Source organism: Mustela lutreola, chromosome 1 (assembly GCF_030435805.1).
Source record: "Mustela lutreola isolate mMusLut2 chromosome 1, mMusLut2.pri, whole genome shotgun sequence".
Classification (NCBI taxonomy): Eukaryota; Metazoa; Chordata; class Mammalia; order Carnivora; family Mustelidae; genus Mustela; species Mustela lutreola.
Window position 1 is genome coordinate 118,563,318 of NC_081290.1, and position 25,540 is coordinate 118,588,857.

General features: G+C 36.5%; 1 protein-coding gene across 9 annotated transcripts in view; it reads left to right on the plus strand.

Annotated features, from left to right (window-relative positions):
* FAM13A (family with sequence similarity 13 member A) overlaps positions 1-25,540 on the plus strand; it is a 368,957-nt gene that overhangs the window by 37,243 nt on the left and 306,174 nt on the right. For 8 of the 9 annotated variants that reach the window (XM_059172961.1, XM_059172915.1, XM_059172900.1 and 5 more), the window contains exons 2-3: positions 17,491-17,680; positions 24,590-24,799. In XM_059172961.1, coding sequence (XP_059028944.1) covers positions 17,524-17,680; positions 24,590-24,799 — 367 coding nt within the window. In that variant the 5' untranslated portion in view covers positions 17,491-17,523. Of the gene's footprint in view, positions 1-17,490; positions 17,681-24,589; positions 24,800-25,540 lie in introns of those variants that run through there. The other variant, XM_059172971.1, reaches the window with a different exon arrangement.

Sequence of the window (25,540 nt, forward strand, 5' to 3'; positions counted from 1 at the left end):
TTTGGAGAAATGTTTGTTTATGTCTTCTGTCCATTTCTTGATGGGATTATTTGTTTTGGGTGTATTGAGCTTGATAAGTTCTTTATAGATCTTAGATACTAGCCCTTTATCTGATATGTCACATTTGGGCTATTTCCTACTGTTATGAATAATGCTGTGTTAGGATAGTACCCATGAGTGAAATTGCTGGATGATATACTAAATTTATGTTTAATGTTTTTTTAAAAGGTTTTAATTTATTTATTTGACAGAGAGAGAGAGACAACAAAAGAGGGAATGCAAGCAGGGGGAGGGCAGAGGAAGAAGCAGGCTTTCTGCTGAGCAGGGAGCCAAATGTGGGGCTCGATCCCAGGATGCTGGGATCATGACCTGAGCCGAAGGCAGCCACTTAATGACTGGGCCACCCAGGCGTCTCTATGTTTAATACTTTAAGAAAATGCCAAATATTTTCCAAAATGACTGCACCATTTTACATGCTGGTCATCAGTATGAGAATCCCAGTTTCTACACACACTTGTCAGCATAAGATATTGTTACTCTTCTATTATTATAGCAATTCTAGTGAATTTGTAGTGTTATTTAATGACTAATAATGTGGGACATTTTTCATAAAAATTTTTTCCTGTTCATATATCTTTTTTGGTTAAATATCTGTCCATATCTTATGTCCTTTTTTAAAAATATTGGGTTGTTGGTTCTTACTGCATTTTAAGAATTCTTTTTGTATATTATGATACAAGTCCTTTCTCAGATACATGACCCACGAGGAGTAGAGGTTTTGTTTTGTCTTTCAGATTAATTCAGCCAGAACCAAAACTGCTGGTTTCATTACTGTTGTGCCAATCCCACCAGGGGTGTAGGAAGGGTTTGGAGTAGGCCCAGGCAAGCGTGCCACAAGCTCCCATTATTCTTCACTAAACTTAATCATTTTTTCACAAATAAGTGTCTCCCGATTTGTTTTTTTTGTTGTTGTTTTTTTGTTTTTGTTTTTGTTTTTTTGGCCTTTGGTTAGTTTCTAGATCCCTGAAATGATGGTTTTTAACCATTTTGTCCAGCTTTGTATTTGTGTTGGAAGTGTATCTATCACTGGAAGTTAGCAGTAGGTCTTGACCTCATTTTATGTAGAAAATTTAACTTTTTATAATTACCTTTCATTTTTCTTGCTATAATAGTGATATATGTCTAGGGTATAAATTTTAAGAAATAAGTAACAAGGAGAAAATAAGATTCCATAACAGTAATACGTACCATGTTTGCTTACATCCTATAGTTTTTCTATGAGTTTATAAAAACTTTTAAAAACAGATTAGACTTGATATTAGTTTATAGTAGTCTATACTACCTCCCGCAAATAACAGTATATTGTGAATATATAGAGGTCTGCTTTGTATAAGACAGAAGTCTTGCTCACCATTACTTGCCCCTCCCCTGTCTTTGGGAGTCTAGACTAAAAGAGGACAGCCTGGGAAGAAGCCCCAGTTTTTCTTAGGCATTGCCAAATTGGCCTCCAGAAATTTTAATCAGTTTACATCCACTACTTCTTACCAATTTTTTCTCTTTTCAAAAAAATTTCCATGAATAGAAAGGATGGTAAATAGCATTACATTGTTTTTGCCTACCTTTGATTACTATGATCGTCACCACCTCCTGAGAATATCTATTCTGTCTTTAGAAGTGATTATTATTTCTTCTTTGTATGTCTGAAAAATCTGTTTCCAGATAGCTACCATTCACTCTCTGGTTTTGTCCTCTGCACCACATGACTGCTCTTTCAAAATTCGAAAGTATTTCAACCCCAAATCTTCCTGTTTGAGTATAATCATAGAAGGTTTTTCATTCCTTCCTCATATAACATGGTTCATTTTTTTAAAATTATGAACTTTTAAATTGTTTTACCTTTTTTCATTTTATTTTATTTTATTTTATTTCAGTATTCCAAAATTCATTTTTTATGTTCCATGCGTGCCTTTAAAAATTTTTTAAATTTTAAAAATTTCTTCATTTGTCACTTCATCAAAGCCCCCCAGCCATTTATTAATTGGTTAAAGTTTGTTCTCTGGTGGTTTTCTCAGGGAAGGTTCAAGTATTCTTAGCTTTTGTAAATTCAAACTATAGCGTTTTAGATAAAGGACAGCTTGCCTGGTTATTGAACTTGGCTCCTGCAGTCTTTTCTTAAATATATTTTTTAAAGATTTTCTTTATTTATTTGACAGAGATCACAAGTAGGCAGAGCAGGAGGCAGAGAGAGAGGGGGGGGATGCAGGCTCCCTGCTGAGCAGAGAGCCCGAAGTGGGGCTCGATCCCAGGACCTGGGGTCACAACCCTAGCTGAAGGCAGAGGCTTAACCCACTGAGCCACCCAGGCGCCCCTTTCCTTAAATATTTTTAAGTCTTGTTCTGTTGTCTTCTGACATTAAATACTGCAATCTCTAAGTTTGAGGCTATTCGTTTTATTTTTTCCTTATTATGATATGATATTTTCCCTGGCTGCCCAAGGGACTCTTTGTTATTGTTAGTCTAGTAATTTCCCTAGAATAGATCTTCATGTGAACTGTTCTGAGTCTAAGGTGTGTCTTTTCAGTTTGTAGATTTGGGGCTTCTGCTGAAACATAGTTTTTGTGAATTACATCTTTAGGTATTCTACTCCATTATTTGTTTTTTTTCTTTGGAGACTCCAATAACCCTATATTGGGACTCATTAAAACTGATACTTTAATTATCTCTTAAAACCCTGTCATTCTTGGCTAAAATTAACAAGTCAGGAAATGACAGATGCTGGCGCGGATGTGGAGAAAGGGGAACCCTCCTACACTGTTGGTGGGAATGCAAGCTGGTGCAACCACTCTGGAAAACAACATGGAGGTTCCTCAAAATGTTGAAAATAGAACTACCCTATGATCCAGCAATAGCACTACTGGGTATTTACCCTAAAGATACAAACACAATCCGAAGGGGCACGTGCACCCGAATGTTTATAGCAGCAATGTCTACAATAGCCAAACTATGGAAAGAACCTAGATGTCCATCAACAGATGAAGGATAAAGAAGATGTGGTATATATACGCAATGGAATGCGTATGGAACGGTGGATGGAACTAGAGGGTATCATGCTTAGCGAAATAAGTCAATCAGAGAAAGACAACTATCATATGATCTCCCTGATATGAGGAAGTGGAGATGCAACATGGGGAGTTAAGGGGGTAGGAGAAGAATAAATGAAACAAGATGGAATTGGGAGGGAGACAAACCATAAGTGACTCTGAATCTCACAAAACAAACTGAGGGTTGCTGGGGGGAGGGGGATTGGGAGAAGGAGGGTGGGGTTATGGACATTGGGGAGGGTATGTGCTATGGTGAGTGCTGTGAAGTGTGTAAACCTGGCGATTCACAGACCTGTACCCCTGGGGATAAAAATATATTATATGTTTATAAAAAAAATAAAATAAAAAAATTTAAAAAATATTTAAATTAAAAAAACCCCTGTCATTCTTTTTTTAATGTTTCATTATGTCTACTTTTCTCATTTGTGTCCTCTCTTTCCCTTACTATGCTGTTAACAGATACTCTCCTTTGTATTCTTGATAATTTAGTCTTCATTTCTGAAATTTTTTTTTTCTTGTCTTTTCCTTTTCTTCCCTTCATGGTTCTGCCAGTTTCCATTTCACATTCTCCTATGGACTGATTATCTCTTCCCTAAATTTTTACATTTCATCTTTGTAATCAATTCAATTTGTAATCAATTCATTTAGTTTTATTTTGATTGTGGTAAAATATGCATAACATAAAACTCATTAAACTTAGCATTTTAACCATTTTTTGAAATACAGTTCTGTGGCATTAGAACATTCACGAAGTTGTGTAACAGTTATGATTATCCATTTCCAGAACTTTGCATCATTTTCATCCTAAACTTTGTACCCCTTAAATATCTGCCCATTCCCTTCTTTGCCCCCTGGCCCCTAGTAACTGCTCTTCTATTTCCAGTCTCTATGAATCTGCCTCTCCTAGATATCTCATAAGTAGAAACATGGAATTTTTGTTTGGTTTTGTTTGTTTATTTGGTTTATTTCACTCTGATACTGTTTTCAAACTTCATCGATGTTATAGCATGTGTCAGAATTTCATTCCTTTATAAAACTGAATAATATTCCACTGTGTATACACATACTGCATTTTATTCGTCTGTTGATGGACATTTGGACAGTGTTTACTTTTTTGTCATTAGGGATAATGCTGCTGTGAACATAGGTTTATAAGTATCTTGAGTCCTTGGCTTTCAGGAATATATCCAGAAGTGAAATTGCTGGATCACATGGGAAGTTTTATATTTAACTTTGTGAGGAACCACCAGTTTTCCTTAGAGTACAATTGTTATTGCCACCAGTGACGTATGAAGGCTCCAGGTTTTTCACATCCTAGTCAGGACTAGTTTTCTGGATTTTTGTTGTTGTTGTTATTTGTTTTCATTTTTGTTTTTTAATAACCATCTTAGTGGATGTAAAGCAGTATCTCACTATGGTTTTTGTTTAGTTTTCGTTAAACTGAAGAATGATTCTGATGTGGTTTTGTCTTTTTTTTTAATGTCACATCTTTTTAAAAAGTTTTCATTTAAATTCCAGTTGACACAGTGTTATACTACCTTCAGGTGTACAATGTAATGATTCGTCACTTCCATATAATATCCTGTACTCCTCACAAGTGCCCTCCTTAATCCCCATCACCTATTTAACCCCCACCCCCAAACACCTCCTCTCCAGTAACCATCAGTTTGTTTTCTATAGTTAAGAATTTGTTTTTTGGTTTGCCTCTCTCATTTTTTCCCTTACTCTTTTGTTTTCTAAATGCCACACATGAGTGAAATCATATGATATTTCTCTTTCCCTGATTCCCTGATTGACTTATTTCACTTAGGATAATACACTCTACTTCCATCCGTGTTATTGCAAATGGCAAGATTTCATTCTTTTCTGTGGTTGAGTAATACCACATTGTGTATGTATACCATTCTTTATTCATTCATTAGTCAATGGACACTTGGAGTGTTTCCATAATTTAGCTACTGTAGAAAATGCTGCTATAAAAATTGGAGTACATGTATACCTTTGAATTAGTATTTTTGTATTCTTTGAGTAAATATCTAGAGTGCAATTACTGGATTTTAGGATAAATCTATTTTTAACTTTTTGAGGAACCTCCATATTGTTTTCCAGAGTGTTTTCTACCAACAGTATAAAGAGGGTTCTCTTTTGTCCACATCCTCATCAAAATCTGTTGTTTCTTGTGTTCATTTTAGCCATTCTGACATGAGTGAGGTGATATCTCATTGTAGTTTTGATTTGTAGTTCCCTGATGATGTTGAGCATCTTTTCATGTGTCTCTTGGCTGTCGTATATTTTCTTTGGAAAAATGTCTATTCATGACTTCTGCCCATTTTTAATTGGATTGTTCATTTTTGGAGGGTGTTGAGTTTGATAAGATCTCTATAGACTTCAATACTAATTCTTTATCAGATATGTCATTTGGAAATATCTTCTCCCATTCTGTAGGTTGCCTTTAAATTTTGTTGATCATTTCCTTCATTGTGCAGAAGCTTTTTATTTTGATGCAATCCCAATAGTTTACTTCTGCTTTTGTTTCCCTTGCTTCAGGAGACATCTAGAAAGAAGTTGGTATGGCTGATGTTAAAGTGGTTACTGCTTGTGATCACTGTGGTTTTGATTGATATTTCCTTATTGAGCATTTTTATATTGTCTTTAAAGAAATATCTATTCAGCTTCTTTGCCCATTTTTAAAGTGGGTTGTTTGGTTTTTTCGTTTTTGAGTGGTAGGCATTATCTTGTTACTGCCTGTCTTTTGGTATCATTTCTTTATTCATTTTGTTAGTTCTGTTTGTTAGATTACAGTTTCCATCTGCTTCTTGGTAAGGGTTTTGTGATGAGCTATTTCAGGAAAGTCATGATGCTTTTTAATACTTTTTTAAAGAACTATCTCCATATAGTTATTGGTAATGTTACTTTTTTCTTATTCATATTTCAGTGAGATGGATTTTTGTGATATCAGTAGCAAGAGGTTCCTGTGCAGTGTATTGATGGGGGGCCAATACAGCTTTTCAAGTTACACAGCCCTGGCACTCCCTCTGTTGTTACCAAAAGGACTATTTTCTTAAGCATGGCCCTTGTTTGCCCATCTCTGTTTTGCCTCTCGTAAGTGATCCTGAGTCAGGAGGGCTCTATTGTCTTTTCTCCATAAACTTGCTCTCCAAGGGAATTAAACCTATGGTGATGTAAGTGGTGTATTTTTCTAGTGCTTCCTGATATCTGCCCCTTGTCCCTACTTTCTGCATCTTCTTTGTCCTCTTCGTTTAAGCAGTTAAGCCCCCTCAAAGTATATTCAGCTCCCTCTCAAAGTATATTCTGTCTTTAAAGAAAAATCGTAGGAGAGTTTAAAGACTTTTCAGTGCTGTGTTCCTACTGGCTCTCTCTAAACACCTCATAGTGCTGTTAGGATATCTACTGTATGCTTCCTGCCCCATCTTCACCTTTAGCATCACTTACATACAAATTGGAGTTTACAGTTTTTCTCTCATGTTACTTTTCTTCATCCTCTTCTTAATCCGTGTGGTTTCAGGAGAAGTGATAGAATTTGCAAGATTTTTACTGGGTTTGTTTTTACTGGTTTCTTGAACATTTCAAAAATATGAGATAACATATGGACTTATCTTTTTAATCTTTTTAGCCTGAATTGTAGACATTAGTTGAATTTCCTTGTGAGATACAAGATGATCTAAGATATTTTTAAGTACAGTTTATTTGCGTAGAGAAATCAGGTTTTAAAAAACATTTCTCTTGATTAAACCTAACTTTTCTATAAATGTATAAAGATTCTTAAATCTTAATTTTTTTCCATCATAGACCTCCTTGGAGATTATGATGTTTTAAATTGAGGTATGATTGATATGTAGGACATTATGTTAGTTTCAAGTATACAATGGAATGATTCAGTATTTTCATACTTTGCAGCATGATTGCTGTAGTAAGTCTAGTCTGTCACCATACTTAGAAATTCTCATCACAAAAAAAATTTTGTGATTGAGATATAGTCTTTTAGCAACTTCCAAAGATGCAGTATTATTAATTGTAGCCACCATGCAGTACTTCACATCCCTCTGACCTAATTATTTAATAGCTGGATTTGTACTGTTTGGTCTCCCTTCACCCATTTGGCTCACCTCTCCATGCCTTCTCTAGCAGCCACCAGTCTGTTCTCTGTATCTATGGACTTGGTTGCTTGTTTGTTTAGATTCCACTGTAAAAGTTTGTTTGGATTCACAGGGTGTTTGTCTTTTTCCTTCTGACTTATTTACCATAATGCCCTTAGGGTCCGTCCATATTATCAAAGATGGAAAGGTTTTATTCAGTCTTAGGGCTAAATATTCCACTGTGTGTGTGTGTGTGTGTGTGTGTGTGTGTGTGTGTGTAAACATATGTGTATATATGTGTATATCTATATTTATGTAGATATACATATAAGTACAAATAACGCTTTCTTTTATCCATTCATTCTTTGATGGACATTAGATTGTTTCCATGTCTTGGCTACTGCATATAATGTTCCAGTGAACACGGGGTGCACATATCTTTTTTGAATTAGTGTTTTTGTCTTCTTTGGATAAATATCCAGAAGTAGAATTGCTGGATCATGCAGTAGTTCTATTTTTAGTTTTGAGGAACCTTTTCCTCAAAAAGAGTTTGAGGAACTCTTTTCCATAGTAGCTGCACCAATTTAAAATCCCCCCAAAAGAGAACAAGGCTTACCTTCTCACATTTTTGCCAGCACTTAGCTCTATTTTATAATATCCACTCTAACAGCTGTGAGGTGACAGCTTGTTGTGGTTTGATTTTCATTTCTCTGATTGGTGATATTGAGCATCTTTCCAAAAAACTGTTGGCTATTGGTTTTTCTTTGGAAGAATGTTTATTCAGATCTTCTGCCCATTTTTTAGTGAGATTTTTTTGTTGTTGTTTTTGCTAGTAAGATGTATGAACTCTTCATACATTTTGGATATTAACCTCTTTTCAGATACAATTTGCAAATATTTTCTCTCATTAATTAGGTTGCCTTTTTATTTTGTTAATGGTTTCCTTTGCCGTGCAGAAGCTTTTTAGTTTGGTGCAGTCCCACTTACTTACTTTTGCTTTTGTTGGCTTTGCTTTTGGTATCAAATCCAAAGAAATTATTGCTAAGAGTGATGTCAAGGGGCTTACTGCCTATGTTTCCTTCTAGGAGTTTTACGGTTTCTGGTCTTATGTTCAAGCTTTTAATCCATTTTGAATTAATTTTTGTGCATTGTATAATATAGTGGTCCAGTTTCATTCTTTAGTATGTGGCTGTCTAGTTTTTCCAACATCACTTATTGAAGAAACTGTCCTTTCCCATTGTATATTCTTGGCTCTTGTGTTGTAAATTAATTCATCAAATATGTGTGGATTTATTTCTGGCTCTCTATTCTGTTAGATTAATCTATGTGTTTTTAATAGTGTCAATACCACACTATTTTCATTACTATAGCTTTGTAATATAGTTTGAAATTAGGGAGCATGCTGCCTCCAGCTTTGTTCTTCCTCAAGATTGCTTTGGCTATTTGGGACTTTTGTAGCTGCATACAAGTTTTAGAATTATTTGTTCTAATTCCACGAAAAATGCTATTGGAATTTTGATAGGATTTGCATTGAATCTGTAGATTGCTTTTGGGTAGTATAGACACTTTAACAATATTCTCGTGATACCTGAGCATGGGTTATTTTTTCATTCATTTGTGTCAACTTTATGCTTTCTAAAAGTAGAATGTTTCATGTATTTTGTTGGATTCATTAGCCATGGATTCTAGCTCAAGAACTATTGTTTAGTCTTACAAACCATGTAGATATCGATAGATTGTCTAAGGATAACTAATAAGATACCCCTCAACTGCTTTGATTTTTAGAATTAACAAGCTAGATTTCGAAAAAACTGTTTTATAGAATGCTCTTTATTTCCTTAACAACAAATCTTCAATAAATGTTGAAATTCTGACAATGTTATTTGTAACTGGATTTTCCCCCTTAAGTTTAAAAAAAAAAAGTATAAAGATAAGTATTCTGAGTGAACTCTATGATCTCCTCAGGGTACAAGTCCCTTTTGTTTTTCTATTTTACTGTCCTAGAGCTTAGCTTCTAGTTTCTGGGTTGCTACATAGTCACAAGATGGCTACCAGGCCTTATATCTGTGATCTCAGCAGGGAACAGGGATATGGGTATCAGAAGGCTGTCCTCCTATTTAATAAAAGGATTTTTTTTCTGGTGGTCCTAGAAATTTCCATTTGTATCTCATTGGGCAAACCTAGGTATATGGCCATCCATATCTATAAGGATATAATGCTGTAAGGAAGATGGTATATTTTAACTGGGTACTTTGTTCCTCATCCTATCAAGCAAAATCAGAGTTCTGTTAATGGGGAAGAACAAAAAAAAAATGACCCATTAGTAACCTATTACAAACTGTGCTACAGTGTCTTTTCAAAGAATTGGTTACCCCTAAAGAAATTCTTCACATTTTTTATGATTGACTCTCTTCTAGTTGTGCGATAGGTACTTCGACATGCATCATCTTATTAAACTTTCTAACACTTTAAAGTAGGTGTTCTTATTGCATTTAATAGATAAGGACTCAGTCTTGGTGTACATGAAAAATTTTATAAGCTCAATAGGCTGAAAGTGATGATGATTTTGCTTCAGTACTTGTCCTCCCAATGACCCCTAACTTGACTCAGCTATTAACGGCTGGACAGAGACCATGGGTCATTCTTATTGTTGCGTTTGCCTCTCTCCAAAGCTGCACATTTGGCCAGAGGCTGACATTCCTGCTGAGAATACACAAGTCAGTGGCAAACAGGTTTTCAAACCCAAGGTACTCTAATTTCAGAGAGAGTGCTTTCCCAATGATCCAACACTATCCAAGTTAATATGATTGTCTAGGTCTCTGTGTAAGAATAACCCACAGTTGTTGTAATTATTTTTTAATTGGAATTTTAAGAAAATATGTTTCTTTCCCTCCTAATTGTACTGTCAAAATTGTGTTACTGTTTTTAGTAGGGAGTCTCTATGAGAGGTTCCTATTTTTCCCAATTTTTATTAGTAAAAAAAACTCCAAGCACTCATAAAAGTTAAAGGGATAGTAAAATAAACATTTCATATATTGTCCACTTAAATTTAAATATTTGCTTTCTACTTTATTTGTGCCCACTCTTTCTCTGTGCATAAATACATAGCATATATATAAATATATACATATATATGAATACATTTTGTATTCGATTTTACGGTCTTTGAGGACTTAACACTATACCCCTACTTCAGCATGCACTCATAAGAATAAAGAACGCTCTAAAGGTGAAATAAATTAGATCTTACACAATTTTGTTATACTTAAAAACATTTATAGAAAGTCAATCTAATAATATACAACACATATCTAGATTTCTCCAATTGTCTCAAAGAGACAAGGTTTTTTTTTAAATCAAGAACCAATCAAGAAAAAAAAAAAAACCAATCAAGATACATATATTACATTTAAAGTTTGTGTATTTTAATTCCTTTTAAATCTAGAATCAGTCTTTCCTTCATGATACTGATATTTTGAAGAGTCCTGGCCAGTTGTCTGTTAGAATGTCCCTCATTTTGGATTTGTCTAGATTGTTTTCTCATGGTCTCTTCCACTTATTTTTTAGCTTTTGTATTTCTTATAGACTATCAGATTTAGAGGCTATATTTACATAAGTTTAAACATTTGTGGCAAGAATACTTTATAAATGAGGTGTTCTGCATGTTACATCAGGAGCACATAATGTCAGGTCTTCTCATGATAAATTTGATTTTTTGAATTAAAGTGAATATACCTGGATATCAATTGTAAAGACAGCTTTTTTTTTCCCCTTGCAAAAACTGTGTGATCTTTGATGTTGTGAAGTTCCTGTTCTCCATCCATTTTTCACTTGACATTTTAGTGTCTATTCATAATCCTTGATAGGATCATTTGGTAAATGATTTGTGGAAGTTGATTTTTTTGATTCTGCTTTTTTTCCTATATTTGGCTGCAGGATTTTCTGCATGGAGAACGTTTACTTTAAGAACAAATAAAAACCAAAAAAACCTTCTTATTTATTTATTTATTTGTTTGTTTATTTGACAGACAGAGGTCACAAGTAGGCAGAGAGAGAGGAGGAAGCAGGCTTCCTGTGGAGCAGAAATCCTGATGTGGGGCTCAATCCCAGGACTCTGGGATCATGACCTGAGCTGAAGGCAGAGACTTTAACCCACTGAGCCACCCAGGTGCCCCCAAACCCTTCTCTTCTAAACCTCATTTTTATTTGCACAGTATATTATAATCACTTACAGTTGTTACTCTTGGTGTTCCATCTATTCTAGATCTGGCCAGTAGGAGCCCGTTTAATCTGGCCCACAGTTCTTTTTGACATATCCTTTTAGTCCTTGACCATTCCCTTGCTTTCTGGAACAAGAAGTCTCAGGTTGATCTTGTGCTTTCCTTGGACTCTTTTTGTTTGGTGGTGGAATGGCTTTCTACTGTCCACATTCCTGGATAGATGTATTAGTTCTAGTCCCAATTCCAGAGAGTTTTAAGGCCCCTGGCTCCGAATTTAACTGGCAATGTAATCTGATTGTTCTTCAAAGTACCTTAAAATCTTGGTACTTAAATTCTTGGATTGCTTTAGGGCAACATAAGCTATTAAGTTTAGTAGTCTCAAATTGATTTTCTATTAAGCTCTGCAAACAAAGAGCTACATGTAGTTTTTGTCCCCTTGGGTCCCTGTAAAACCAATATTGAAGGTTCTGGTACTGTGTCTTGGTTAAGAGCTCAAGTGCTGGAGCCAGACCACCTGGGGTTATGTTCTCTAAAACTTACTAGTCATGTAAACTTGGGCAGCTTCCTTTTTGTTTGTGCCTTAGTCCTTGTCCCAGTGGGCATAGTAAACATGTCCACCGATAGGGTTGTTTTAAAATTTAGAGATGTTGATTTTAAAGTACTTACAAGAGAGCTGGCACACATCAGCACCCAGTGGATGTTAGCTATTCAAAAACTCATTCCATTTATAAGATTGATAGTATTCTCTTTCTGTGTTTTAATATCAGAAATATTGATGTTGCTTCTGAGCATATCTGACTTTATTTTCCTGTTCCAAAAGGTTAGGACTTTTCTCATTTCTAACAAGGGCACTGGACTGCCCAGCATGTGCTTTTTGTCCTCACCACATCTTTTGTGGAGGCAGAATAAAGTGTCTGCCCTCTGGAATCAGATTGCTTTAGTGTGACTCTTTGATGTGACCTAGAGCACATTACTTAGATCCACTGTGTTTCTGTAAAATGGGGATCACAGAAGGCTCTTCCTTCCTAGTATTTCTTTTCCAGGGTTTAACAAGTGAAACCATCTCAAGTATCTGAAGCCATGACATGGTCAGAAAACTTCATATATGTGCTATCGTTATCCTTATCCTTCTGATTTTTCTCTTTACTAAAATCGTGGTTTTCTATATGCTCTGATTCTTTTATTTTTTTCAAAGTACTTTGATCAGGTGTCTGTGTCTGTTTGTCAATCTGCCTCAGAACATCTGGCTACCTTAAAGCCAAAGAAACTTCAGTAGCAGCTTATGGAGTGGATCACCACGTGGAAAGAACAGCTGAAGCACCAGTGTCAGGGCAGCTCAGGGACCATAGCAGCTCCAACAATGCAGGTGGCAAGAGTTAATCTAATGGTTAATTAACAGCTTGTGAGAACACTGCAGCTGGAACCAATTAGCTTTAGCCGTTTTCTGTGCTTGTGACAATCCACTTAGGCTTCGGTGGCCTGCAAAAGAGAAAGGTCTGATGAATCTGGTAGGGAGCCTGAGGCTGGTTCTTGCTAAAGACAATGTGGTCCTTTTCAGTGGCAGTCCCTGCAGTTATTCACAATAAGGCTATAGTCCTTACCCAAAAGACAGTAGTTAGGATATGTTACTAGAAAAAAAGGGGCAATGGGGAGAAGTGGAGACTAGGTGACCCCAAACCAACAAATACTTGATGAATGGTAATATACACAAAGCAAAGTTTAGAGAGTTAAGTTTGACTCAGAATATTTCAATTAGCCATTATTTTTAGCTTATTTTAAATCAAGAAAGGTAAGATACATGTTTGAAAAGGTAAAATTCCATAGATTTTTACATTTATAAAGCAGTAATGATATATCATTGTCTAAGAGTCCCAGACTACTTATGCAGAATTAATCATAAATGACTTTGTTTCTACAGTCACTTTATTTTTCCACTTTATTTATTTATTTGACAGAGAGAGAATGATCACAAGTAGGCAGAGACACAGGCAGAGAGAGGGGGGAAGCAGGCTCCCCACTGAGCAGAGAGCCCCATGCGGGGCTCCATCCAAGGACCTTGAGATCACAACCTGAACCGAAGGCAGAGGCTTAACCTACTGAGCTACCCAGGCACCCCATCCAGAAGGGATCATTATATTTGCTATAAGCTGCTATAATATTTTTTAAATAACTTAGGTATAAACTACTGAGGTGGTATATAGTTTAGGCATAAACTACTGGTAACATTTCATTGCTTTCTGCTAGCTGATTTCTTCACCAACCAGGCTAGACTTTATTATATATTTGTGGTCACTGACAGATTGTGATGACTCTAGAAGTACAGTGGTTTTGTTTCATTGGGTTGTTTTTTTTTTTAAACATTATTTATTTTTAAAATGTTAACCTGAATTATTTACCATTTGAAAACAGAGATTCTTTCATTATGATTACATATAAATTTTCAGTGTGGTGCGGCTTTATATTGAGTAAACAGCTGGTTTAATTTGCAATCTCTTCAGCGTCTGTGAGGTCCATGCCTGGCTCTTCCTTGAAAACTTTCTAATCCGTAACACCAAGATTCCTTCTCTACACTGTCTACTAACAGGAGACTTAACCTGCTGTCTGCAGTTCTGACTAAAGGATGGAGTGAAGAGCAGGGGCGTTAGCAGAAAGAGCACTAATTCAAGGTGTTAAACCCAAGCATTTCCAAGAAAACCTTGACTTTCTAATAAAAGCTTTGGGAATTCTGATACAGATGGAACAATTTTGTATATATGTATCATTCAGAAGTCATTCTTACATATTTTAGGATATTAGAGATATATAGAGAATAATTAGATTATCCGACTAACCACCAAACATGTCTTGACCACGATGCCTTCTTTTTCTTTTTTTAATTTTTTATTTTTTATAAACATATATTTTTATCCCCAGGGGTACAGGTCTGTGAATCGCCAGGTTTACACACTTCACAGCACTCACCAAAGCACATACCCTCCCCAATGTCCATACCCCAACCCCCTTCTCCAAACCCCCTCCCCCCAGCAACCCTCAGTTTGTTTTGTGAGATTAAGAGTCACTTATGGTTTGTCTCCCTCCCAATCCCATCTTGTTTCATTGATTCTTCTCCTACCCACTTAAGCCCCCATGTTGCATCATGCTTAGCGAAATAAGTCAAGCAGAGAAAGACAACTATCATATGACCACGATGCCTTCTTAAACAGCAAACTTTGGATGCACATTGAGTATAGAAATTATTGAGTGTATCTCCATTTTCTAAAGAAGAAATCAGGATAACTTCCTGGAAGAATAAGGATGATGGTGATGATGGTTGTAATGATTTGTAACAATCCATAATTAGTATGCCAAGTGCTCTTCTCATTCCTTTATGTATATGAATTCATTTCAGTCTCCTATATCCACACGAGAGAGGAAACCTTAGCATCAACATTTCAGATGGGGAAATAGGCACACAGAAGTCAAGTGATTTGTCCAAGGTTCACAGTGAATTAGAGCAGAATGAAACTTGAAACAGAAAGCCTGGTTCCATGCTCCAAAACACTATGCTGTATTGTCCCTATAAGAAGATAAGACAAAAGTAAGATAAAGTGTGCAGGATTTATAAAACCACATTGAGATACCACCCTACACCAGTCATAATGGCCAAAATCAGCAAGACAGTAAACAACAAGCGTTGGAGAGGATGAACCTTCCTACACTGTTGGTGGGAATGCAAGTTGGTACAACCACTTTGGAAAACTGTGGAGATTCCTTAAGAAATTAAAAATAGAGCTACCCTATGACCCTGCAGTTGCACTTCTGGGTATTTACCCCAAAGATATAGATATAGTGAAAAGAAGGGCCATCTGTACCCCAATGTTCATAGCAGCCAAAGGCCACAGTTGTCAAACTGTGGAAAAGGCCAAGATGCCCTTCCAACGGTCGAATGGATAAAGAAGATATGCTCCATATATATAATGGAATATTACGCCTCCATCAGAAAGGATGCATACCCAACTTTTGTATCAGTATGGATGGGACTGGAGGAGATTATGCTGAGTGAAATAAGTCAAGCAGAGAGAGTCAATTATCGTATGGTTTCACTTACTTGTGGAGCATAAGGAATAACATGGAAGACATTGGGAGATGGAGAGGAGAAGTGCATTGGGGGAAATCGGAAGGGAAGACATGAGAGACTGTGGACTCTGAGAAACAAACTGAGGGTTTGGGAGGGGAGAGGGGTGGGGGCTGGGTGAGCCTGCTGGTGGCTATTAAGGAGGACACATATTGCATGGAGCACTGGGTGTGGTGCATAAACAATGAATCTTGGAACACCGAGAAAAAAATTTTTTTTTAAATTTAAAAAAATCTGTAGGATTTAACCTTATATTGCCAGCTGTTTTTAATGTGGCATTTTGAGAGTATTTTCAAAGTTTCATTAATACTGGTTACTTTGTGGCTTCTTGCTCACCAGATACACCTGGTTGACTGAAATTTCTCATATGTTCAGCTGAAGGAGATTGATAGGTTTTTGATTCCTCACAAAAAATTATTAGCTATTATAAATTTGGCTTAATTGATAAATTAATAATTTCCTTAGCAATAGGTCATAGTTACTGCCCATACTAGTACTCTGTAGTAGCTAATACCATGATAAAATAATATTAATAGATACTAAATCTGTAGTATTATCTATAATGATAAGTAGATACTAAATCTCTATTATAACTTTACATTTGCTGAATTTTCACTAGAAGAATCTGGCTTTCATATATGACCTACCAAAATAGGTAAGCATCTCAATGGATGTTGGTTTGATTCTGTAGATTATAAGATCCAAAATCAAACTGAAAATACAGGGACCATACTCAAAATCAAGATTATAGAATTAACTTGGTCCTTTCCTTGGGTCATATACAGAGTTGATTATAGTATGTTACTATAATTATATACAAACTGCACTAGGACATCAATATAAATCTCACTTTGAGAGGAAAATGCACCTAGAGGAAGATGAAAGTTACTAGTTCTGTGACTTCTGCTAAATTACTTAACTCTGATCTTGGTTTCCTCAATTCTGAACTGGAGGCAAGGTTTCTACTTTTAGGTGGTAATACTACAGGAGCTTGTACTTACAATATTTACACTTTGGTTGGTTGCTACATTCATTCTCAGAGAGTGAAAACTTCCTCCAATCCACTGCCTCTGTCCCCAGATAAGACGGTTTGCATTTTTCCAGCTTTTCAGTGTTTAGACTCATAAATACATAATGTTTATATAGCACACATGCTTTAAAAAGAAAATCCCTCATTTAGTTATAAAAGATAAAATTTAATATGGTATAATGTAATACTCCCTTAGAGTACAAATTTCCATTAAAAGAAACATTTTTTTATGGATTTTTCATTGTAGTGATAATTTGAATCAGTTAATTATAAGCTGCACTTTTTAACTTTATAATATGTAGAGTCTTGTGAAAATGTTTAAATTGTGACTACCTGAGATGTTACCATTTCAGAGATGGAATATTTTGAACTTGATTGAGAACTGAGCTGATTTTATGTGCCAAAATACTGAAGAGATATTCACAGATGTAATTAAATCAGAGAAACAAATGTTCACTCTACTTAAGTGTAGTTTTTCTAAGTCTCCAAATTAAAGCTACTTTAAAATGACATCTAGATAGATTTTCATCTTCAGAAACCTCTTGTGGTTCTAGGATCTACATGGAGTTTCAGTGATCTTGTGTGAGTTTCTCTTCCGGTTAACCAGGTGCTTCTGGTCACACCCCCTGGTAACTGTAATAATCTATCTTAGCTACTGCAGTGTATTTATTGCTCCCTCCCTTAGCTACAGTTAAGTTGTGGCTTTAGGTTTCTCATTTTTCATTTCTTTTAACTATTCTATCAGTATATGCCATTTATAACACTGGGCAACCTGTGAGAGATTTTAGTAGTTTTGACTTGAGTAGAAGTAAAAATTAGTGAAGAACCTCTCCTATGGGTCTCCGGACGCTTGCATTTCAATTCAGGTAGCCATGCAACCTCCTGTGGTAAATATGACTGACTGCTCTTTTTTCTTTTGTTTTTTTAAGCAAAGTAAAGCAGCGGTTCGGCTGAAAGAAGACATGAAAAAGATAGTGGTGGTGCCACTAGATGACCCGAGGAGCTCGACCTATAAGAAGTTATTTGGAGTCAGTCTCCAAGATCTTCAGCAGCAGGGGCTCACGGAGAACGGCGTTCCAGCTATAGTGGGGACTATAGTGGAGTACCTGGTGAAGCATGGTAAGTCGCAGTTTCATTCTGTTGCATTTACTGTTCCTGTACACGAGAAGAAGGTTTCCATGTGAACTGCTTCACCGTGTGTTAGTATATTCCCTAAAATATCTTTCTTAGAATATCAAATTATGTAATACAGCTTTTCCTTTAAAAAGGACATTAAGAGCATTATTACGGTGTAATGTTATTTTGACACCACTGTTCAATTTACCATAAAACCGAATGTTTCTAATTTGGAATGATTCCTAGTTTTGAGTTCTAAAATTCACTGTTCTGGGGCACCTGGATGGCTCAGTCGGTTAAGCCTCTGCCTGACGCTCAGGTCATAATCCCAGAGTCCTGGGATCGGATTGCATGAGGCTCCCTGCTCAGTGGGGAGTCAGCTCCTCCCTGTCTCTGCTGCTCCCCCTGCTTGTGTGTGCATGTGCGTGTGTGTGCATGCTCTCTCTCTCTCTATGTCAAATAAAATCTAAAAAAATAAAAATTAAATAAAATACACTGTTCTAACAATAGTGACTTCTCTTGATTCAATAGATTCCAACTGAGTAATTTTTAGTAAAACAAAACACTTCTGGGTTATCTTTTTCAGCTGAGTTCAATCCTGAACTTACCGGATGCCTTGATTGCTTTCATAAGCTTGGCAGGGATACTAAAAAAAGGGGGAAGAATTTTGGTATATAGCCTATTATGGGGGGTCATTTACTTTTGAAGTGATACAATTAAGCATGTAAAAAAGTTGGAGAATAATATAGTTCATTGAATGATAAAAAGATAAATCTGTTCTTAAGATCTATCTCACAGCTTTTTAAAGTGATTTAATTTCAAATGGGACTTAAAAACCTGGATAAGTAGAGAGAAAATTCTTCCATATCCCCTACATTCATCCTTTTCAAACTAGGGCAATATTATAGGAAAAATCCAAACTACATAATAAATGTCAATAATCTTTAGCAGGTTCGAGAAGGAACACTTGTGAGGGGGAAAAGCTTGGAATTTTCATTGTTTTCTATAGTGAAACAACATTTCTACACAAAAGACTCATTGCAGAATAGAGTTTAAAATTAGTAAGAATTTTTAAAGGTAAAACTTGAGACTTCGGAGGCATTCTGTACTTTGTGCAGTTTGTTTCCTTATCTTCCCATGATTACGAGTCCATTCCCCCGTACTAAGAACAATCCTTTATTGGAAATACGTGAGAAACAGAGTGCATCTGTTCCTCTGTAGGAATGTGAGTCAGCTTGTGACAGGAAGGGTATGTCACGTAGTGCAGCCCTCAAAAGGTCAGGTGTTTTGTGTTAACTGAAAAAGCAACTATTTGCTCAGTTTACTAGGTATGTGGAAGACAAAATGATGTTTTGTTCCAAAAACTGAAGAGCCAAGCTTGTACCCTTACTTTATAGCCGCTATCCCCTTATTTTTAGAGGATGGTAAGCTGCAGACAGGTAAGATTCTTAGAGAAGAGCTCCGGGTTTATTCAAATACTTTAAACAGGTTAAATCAAAAAGATGTAGCATACAGTATAGCAGGAAGATGGGGCCTCTACCTCCAGGGTCTTGAAATCACATTAAATTGTGAGAGCTCTGAAGATCTCAGAAACACTCAGTATTGAGTAAAACTGTATGCTACTCATTTAGATATAAATGGATCTCTAGGTAATTCATTTAATCTCTTAAATAGGGTTGTTTAATATTATTCATTTGAATACAAAGTATAACTACCTAAAATATTTTGGTTTTTGGTATAGTCAGTGTTCTGATCTTTTACCTAATAGTCACTGAGTTATAGCCTCTTGGGGTTACACTTATGTAAAATCATTTTCATTTTTAAGTTTTAAAAAATTTTTAAGTTTTAAGAAATTATTGAATAGTTAATATCATGTGGTACAAAATACTGGATATGCACTGAAAAATCTCTCCCTCTAAAACCTGTCCCCTGATTATTCATTTCCCCTCTCAAAAACAACATTACTTCACCAGCATCTGACATAGTCTTACAAAGATATTTTATGAATATATATAATCATATATGCATATGTTCTTTCTTTCCCTGTGAACATAAATACAGCATACCATACACACTGTTATAAATCTTTTAGAAAAGTCATTTAGCAGTATATTGTAGAGATCTTTCCATATTGCATAAAAAGCTTTACTCATGTAATTCTTTTTTCCCTTACACACTGGCCAGATACACGTATCATTTCTTTAAGCGGTTGCGTGCTGATGAATATTGAATTGTATGCAGTCTTTTGCTATCTGTAAGCAAGGATTCAGTGACCAGCCTTTCTCACAGGTCATTTCAAGCATGGTGGGTGTATATGGAGACCTGGGTCAAAAGTATGTGCATTTATAATCAACTCTTTAAGAGTTGAGCCAGCTAAATTCACAACATCACTCTATGAACATTTTGGCAAAATCTGAATTAGGAATTGGTTTTCTTCTATCTTTTCTTGTCCATAGTTATAGGTTAGTTAGGTATATTCAGGTTAATGCAAACTAAATATTTTAAGGTTCAATCAGTCCTTCTTAACTAGAAATGTAAAATAGAAAATCACTTATTCTTACCTAGAAATGTGAAATAGAATCACTAGTGGAATCTTTTCAGAATACCCATCCATTGGTGATACTTCTGATGCATGGAATCAGACTCTTGGCTTGGCAAGCTAAGGTGGGTAGGGCACCTAGCCTATATTTTCAAAGGTTGTGTAGTTAATTATTGTGTAGACAACTAGAAGTTCTTTACTATGTCTGAAACTACCATGTTCACAAACCAAAAACTTTGTAGAAGTCTGAAGGGCAGAATGAAGTTTGTAGGCAAGGTACTTCAACTAGTTTCATTAATTATTTTGTATTTTTTTTTTAAGTCAACAGATATGTACTGTACCTCTCCCTATTGTGCACCTACAATGCACTATACAGTAGGCCCTCTGTAAGGTATCAGAGGTAGGGATGATTGGTCATATTATTTAACCCTAGGTAGATACATTAAACATCAAAGTATGACCACAGTACATGTAGACCTTTAACAATGTGAGGGAAAACTCTTTGTAATGAAAGAATATGAGGACAGAAAGGGTTTATTAAGGTCTTATATGATGGTCTTTTAAAAAGACTTTGAACTTTATTTCCTTAAAAAAAAAAAGGAAGAAAGAAAAGAAAAAAAACGTGATTTTTCCCATTTGAAGAAAATTTTACAAGTTATTAGCTAGATCATTTTTATACTGTTTGAAAATAACTAATCTTGCTGATAGTGTTAACTGGATTCCTTCTCTTTAGCATGAAGATCCTATGGGATATACCATTTTAAATAGTGTAGAACTCTCCACTTACCACCAGGTGTCAGAATATGCTCATACATTGTCTTCTTTTCTGGGCCAAAGTGTGCTAGTTCAGCAAATTCTGACTTCTGGCATTTTCAGTTTCTAACATATTCATACTATTTTGAAATAAATATCTCAATTGTACAGGAAGGTGACTGTCAATGGTGTTGATGTTATTTCATTGATGTGATTTTTTTCATTGTTAAACCAGTTATTAAGTTGCTGTTTCATGTTGATTAACCTGTACCTCCTGAAATAAAATATAAGAGAATCTCAGAAATATACGAGAATAACTTCACAAAGCCTTCTAAGCATCTCCTTCCTCTAAACATTTCTTTTACAATCACCATTTCCTAAGAATTTGAGGTAGGAAAACTGAGAGGTGGTAAATCTGGTAAGCCTCATATGGGTATTGGATATATTATAAAATTGTTAGGGGCTTTAAAAACCGTATGGGTTTTTTATCCCCCTAAGTATAATAGAACCAGGGGTAAGGTGCCCCTAGTTGAAAATCACTGGGTAGCATAAAAATTGTTTGGGTGAGAAATATTTTTGAGGGAAGAGAGTTAAACAAATAAATGGAATAGGGACAGAAAAAAATAGTTGAGAAGCATGAACCTCAGTGACTTCCTTAATACCTTATCTCTCTACCAGTAAAGGGCAGTGGGATCCAGGGACCTTGAAGGACCAAAGCCAGTTCTTAGAGCTGGGTAGTTATTTTGGAATAACTGGAAATATTTATTTGAGGGAAGGGTCAAAAAGCCTAGTTGGAAAAGAAAACCTAAGGTCAAAGCTAGAACAACACTGTGAAATCAGGTCCAAGAGTCATTTTCTGGTTAAAAACAGGCTCAGGAGCTGAGTAGATAAGTAGAATTCTAAATTTTCATGATTTGGGCCTTGACCAGAGATGGGTGCTATTTTTTGGGTGCTGTCTGTTGAAGTTAGTACACATTTCTGAAGTTACAGATAAAGCTTGTAGAATGGAGGAAATAGACCTTGAAAGCTTTAAAAATGAGTTAAACAGAAGTCTCTCAGTAACCAAGGTTCTGCAGTATTAAAGGAAATGGCATCATATTTACCTGTTGTGTAACAGGTTACTGCAAAACATGTAGTTTAAAACAACCGTGTTTCTTATCTCACAGTTTCTGTGTGTCAGGAATCTGGGCACAGTCCAGTCATATCTTGTGTCTTAGGGGCTCTTGGAAGGCTGCAGTCTGGTGTTGGCTGAGGCTTTAGTCATAACAGTACTTTGACTGCGGGCAGGTTCACTTCCAAGCCCATTCACGTGGTTGTTAGCAGGATTCTGTTCCCTGCGGGCTATCGACCTGAGGGTCTCAGTTACTCACTGGCTATTGTCCAGAAACCACCCTCCACTCCCTGACACATGGACCTCTTCGTGAGGTAGCTAACCAAATAAAAAGCCGCTGATTCATCAGAGTGACTAAGCCCGCAGAGCCAGAGAGAAACAAACAAGTAAGATGAACATCAGTCTTGTATAACCTAAGGTCAAAACCAAGATTAGAACCCAATCACATAATCTTGTTACAGTCTCCTGGTTAGAAGCAAGGCACTAGATCCAGACCCCAAGCAAGGGGAAGGGATTCCACGTTGGTGTGGACACCCGGAGATGGGCATCCTTGGGGCCATTTGAGAAGCTGCCCGCCACACGTTCTGACTGGTATCTCCTCTGATTACACGGTGCCCTGGTGACACTGGTTGGGGAAATACTTTTAATATCCTCTCTGGTTTCACAGACTTTTGTCAAAATTGGAGCTAAAATTCATGTCAACTTTTGAGATTCATGTTCTTTACATCCAAAGTGTACATCTACAAATGCCGTGAGGATAATGCTAGCATTTGAATTTTTTTTTCATGGGTTTTTTTTTTTTTTTTTTTTTAAGTTCCTTAACATGGGGTCAGGTACTTACTATGGACTTCTTGAATTGAAAGGTTCATTAAATGTTTTATCATATTACAAACTAGTATGAAATTAGCTTTCTTCTTTTTCTTTAGAAAGAGCAATACAATTATCAGGTAAGAAAAAGAAGCAAACTAATATAAACAAACACCCCCTCATCTAAATAATTCCAGTGGGCTTCAGTCCTTCTGTCACTGCTAAATGTCATCACTAGGCTCTCCACAGGCTGGCTGGCTTTCCTCCATGGGGTTCTGTCTCCTTGAACCCCATACCCTGAGCTGGAAATCATTACCTTTCCCCTAAGCCAGCTACCATCCCTCAACCCCTCTTCACCTTATCCTTCACAGTCCTTTTTCTTGGATTTCCTAGTTTTTAAACCTTAAAATTACCTTCCAACTCTTCCTCTTCCTTACTTCCCTTTTGTACTCAGTTATTCAATCAACTTTTTTCTTTCCTTTTCGCCCTTCCCACAGGCATCTGTCTTTCTTACTGCCTAGGGTAGAATGTGGTTCCCTAAGGCAAGCTTTCTGCCCTCCATTCTCTTCTCAGCTAGCAAGATCTTCTGTACTCCTTGATTTTATTGTGTTCCGTACCCCTTAATGCTCCCATGAGAAAGTCTTTTTAAGTAAGATCTTTTAAGTAAGATCTGCTCCCAATGTGGGGCTCAAACTCACGACTCTACGATCAAGAGTTGCACGTTCTACAGACTGAGGCAGCCTGGCATCCCTCGTCTTCGCTGTTGAACTTGCCATTTGTGGCCTTAACCCATTTCTTCCATTTTATTACCTCACCGCTTTTTGACCTAAACACTCCCCCATTTCCATGTGTTTATCTTCCTTTATGCTGTCCTATCTCTGCCTCTTAATTCATATATTCCTCTTTTCAGGCATAAATCCAGGCTTTATGTCTCCTGCTGCTTAACCCTTTGGGGGCCCTTTTTAAGAAGACGAATACAAAATTAAGAATAAGAATTAGGGACAAGCATTGGAAAGAACCTAAATAAATGAAGGGGCCCTGAAGCTTAAACTTCATTAGCTTCACAGTTCTTCAGCCCCAGTCTTCCCATCTTCCTTATGCTTTAGACAAAGATGGGGCAAAGCATCGACAATTCCCTTATGGAGCCTTCTGTGCTGACCCCCGCCAACAATAATATCCCCTGTCAACTCGGAGAAGACAAGCAACTTGTCTTATGCTACATTGTAATCTCCTAGAGTTTTATCCTTGCAATTCAATGAATACTAAAGAATATTTCTTAATTATTACAAAGGTAATCACATACAGTTAAGAAGTTTCTTACATACATTTTAGTTTTTTCTTTTTTAAATAGTTTTAATTAAATGCTAAGCAGCTGTTGGAGCCCAGGGTAAGTTCTGTAATGTACTGATTATATGAATGCAATTTCTTTGTAGAATGGCATCTGTTTTATATTTCTGTGTGTCTTAACCTTATTTTTAGAGGTCAGCTTTTAGAACAAGCCCATATGATCTCTTCAGTTGATCCATAGTAAGTGTGAAGATCTATTATCGTAGGAAAGCATTTTTGCAAAATGTGAACATCTTGCAGTACTGGATAATCCTGTAGGGAGATTTATTTATTTTGCGGCTACTGTTCTCTAGAGTTAGTGTCTGTTCGTGAGAGACCTCTGTTTATTCTCTGTGGGTCTGCTCCCCTGCTCCAGGACTCACCCAGGAAGGCCTCTTCAGGGTAAACGGCAACGTGAAAGTGGTGGAACAGCTCCGGTGGAAGTTTGAGAGTGGAGCCCCAGTGGAGCTTGGGAAAGACGGGGACATCTGCTCAGCGGCCAGTCTGTTGAAGCTCTTCCTGCGGGAGCTGCCGGGGAGCGTGGTCACCGCGGCCCTGCACCCTCGATTCGTTCAGCTCTTTCAGGGTTAGTGCCGTTCAAGCCTTCTAGTGCTTCAACCAGTTTTATTTTTCAGCTAAAACTAACCTTTTCTGTATTAAGCACCTACATTTTAAATATTAAGCTAAGCCTTTAAATACTAGCGGTCTCTCTGTCACTACCATCTTTCTATTTTACTTACTCGCAGCCCCCATGTTCTACCCTAAAATAATATTAAACTGATTATGAAATACCACTAGTAAGTGTAATTTCTGAGACTGTTGGCAGATGAATAGTTAATATTGAAAAGCCTTAATGTTTGTGGGCCAAAGGAATTCTTTCCTGACTAGTGATTATCTTAGAAGGAGTGAGAATAAGGCATTAAATTCTATGTAGGGAATATTAATTAATTAATTATATTTGTTAGTGATCTTTGAGACTGAAAGGCCAGTGGTGTGCTGTTTTTCTCTCATAAGCAAGATTGAGTCCTAAAAATTGTGTTCATTTTACACAACTGGAGGAAAATTGGTTTTTGATTGCATTATGAAGTAATTTTTTTTTTTAATGAAGAAACTTGATTTTTTAAAAAATATTTTATTTATTCATTGGACAGAGAGAGATCACAAGTAGGCAGAGAAGCAGGCAGAGAGAGGAGGAAGCAGGCTCCCCGCTGAGCAGAGAGCCCGATGCGGGGCTCGATCCCAGGACCCTGGGATCATAACCTGAGCTGAAGACAGAGGCTTAACCCACTGAGCCACTCAGGTGCCCCAGAAACTTGATTTTTGAAGG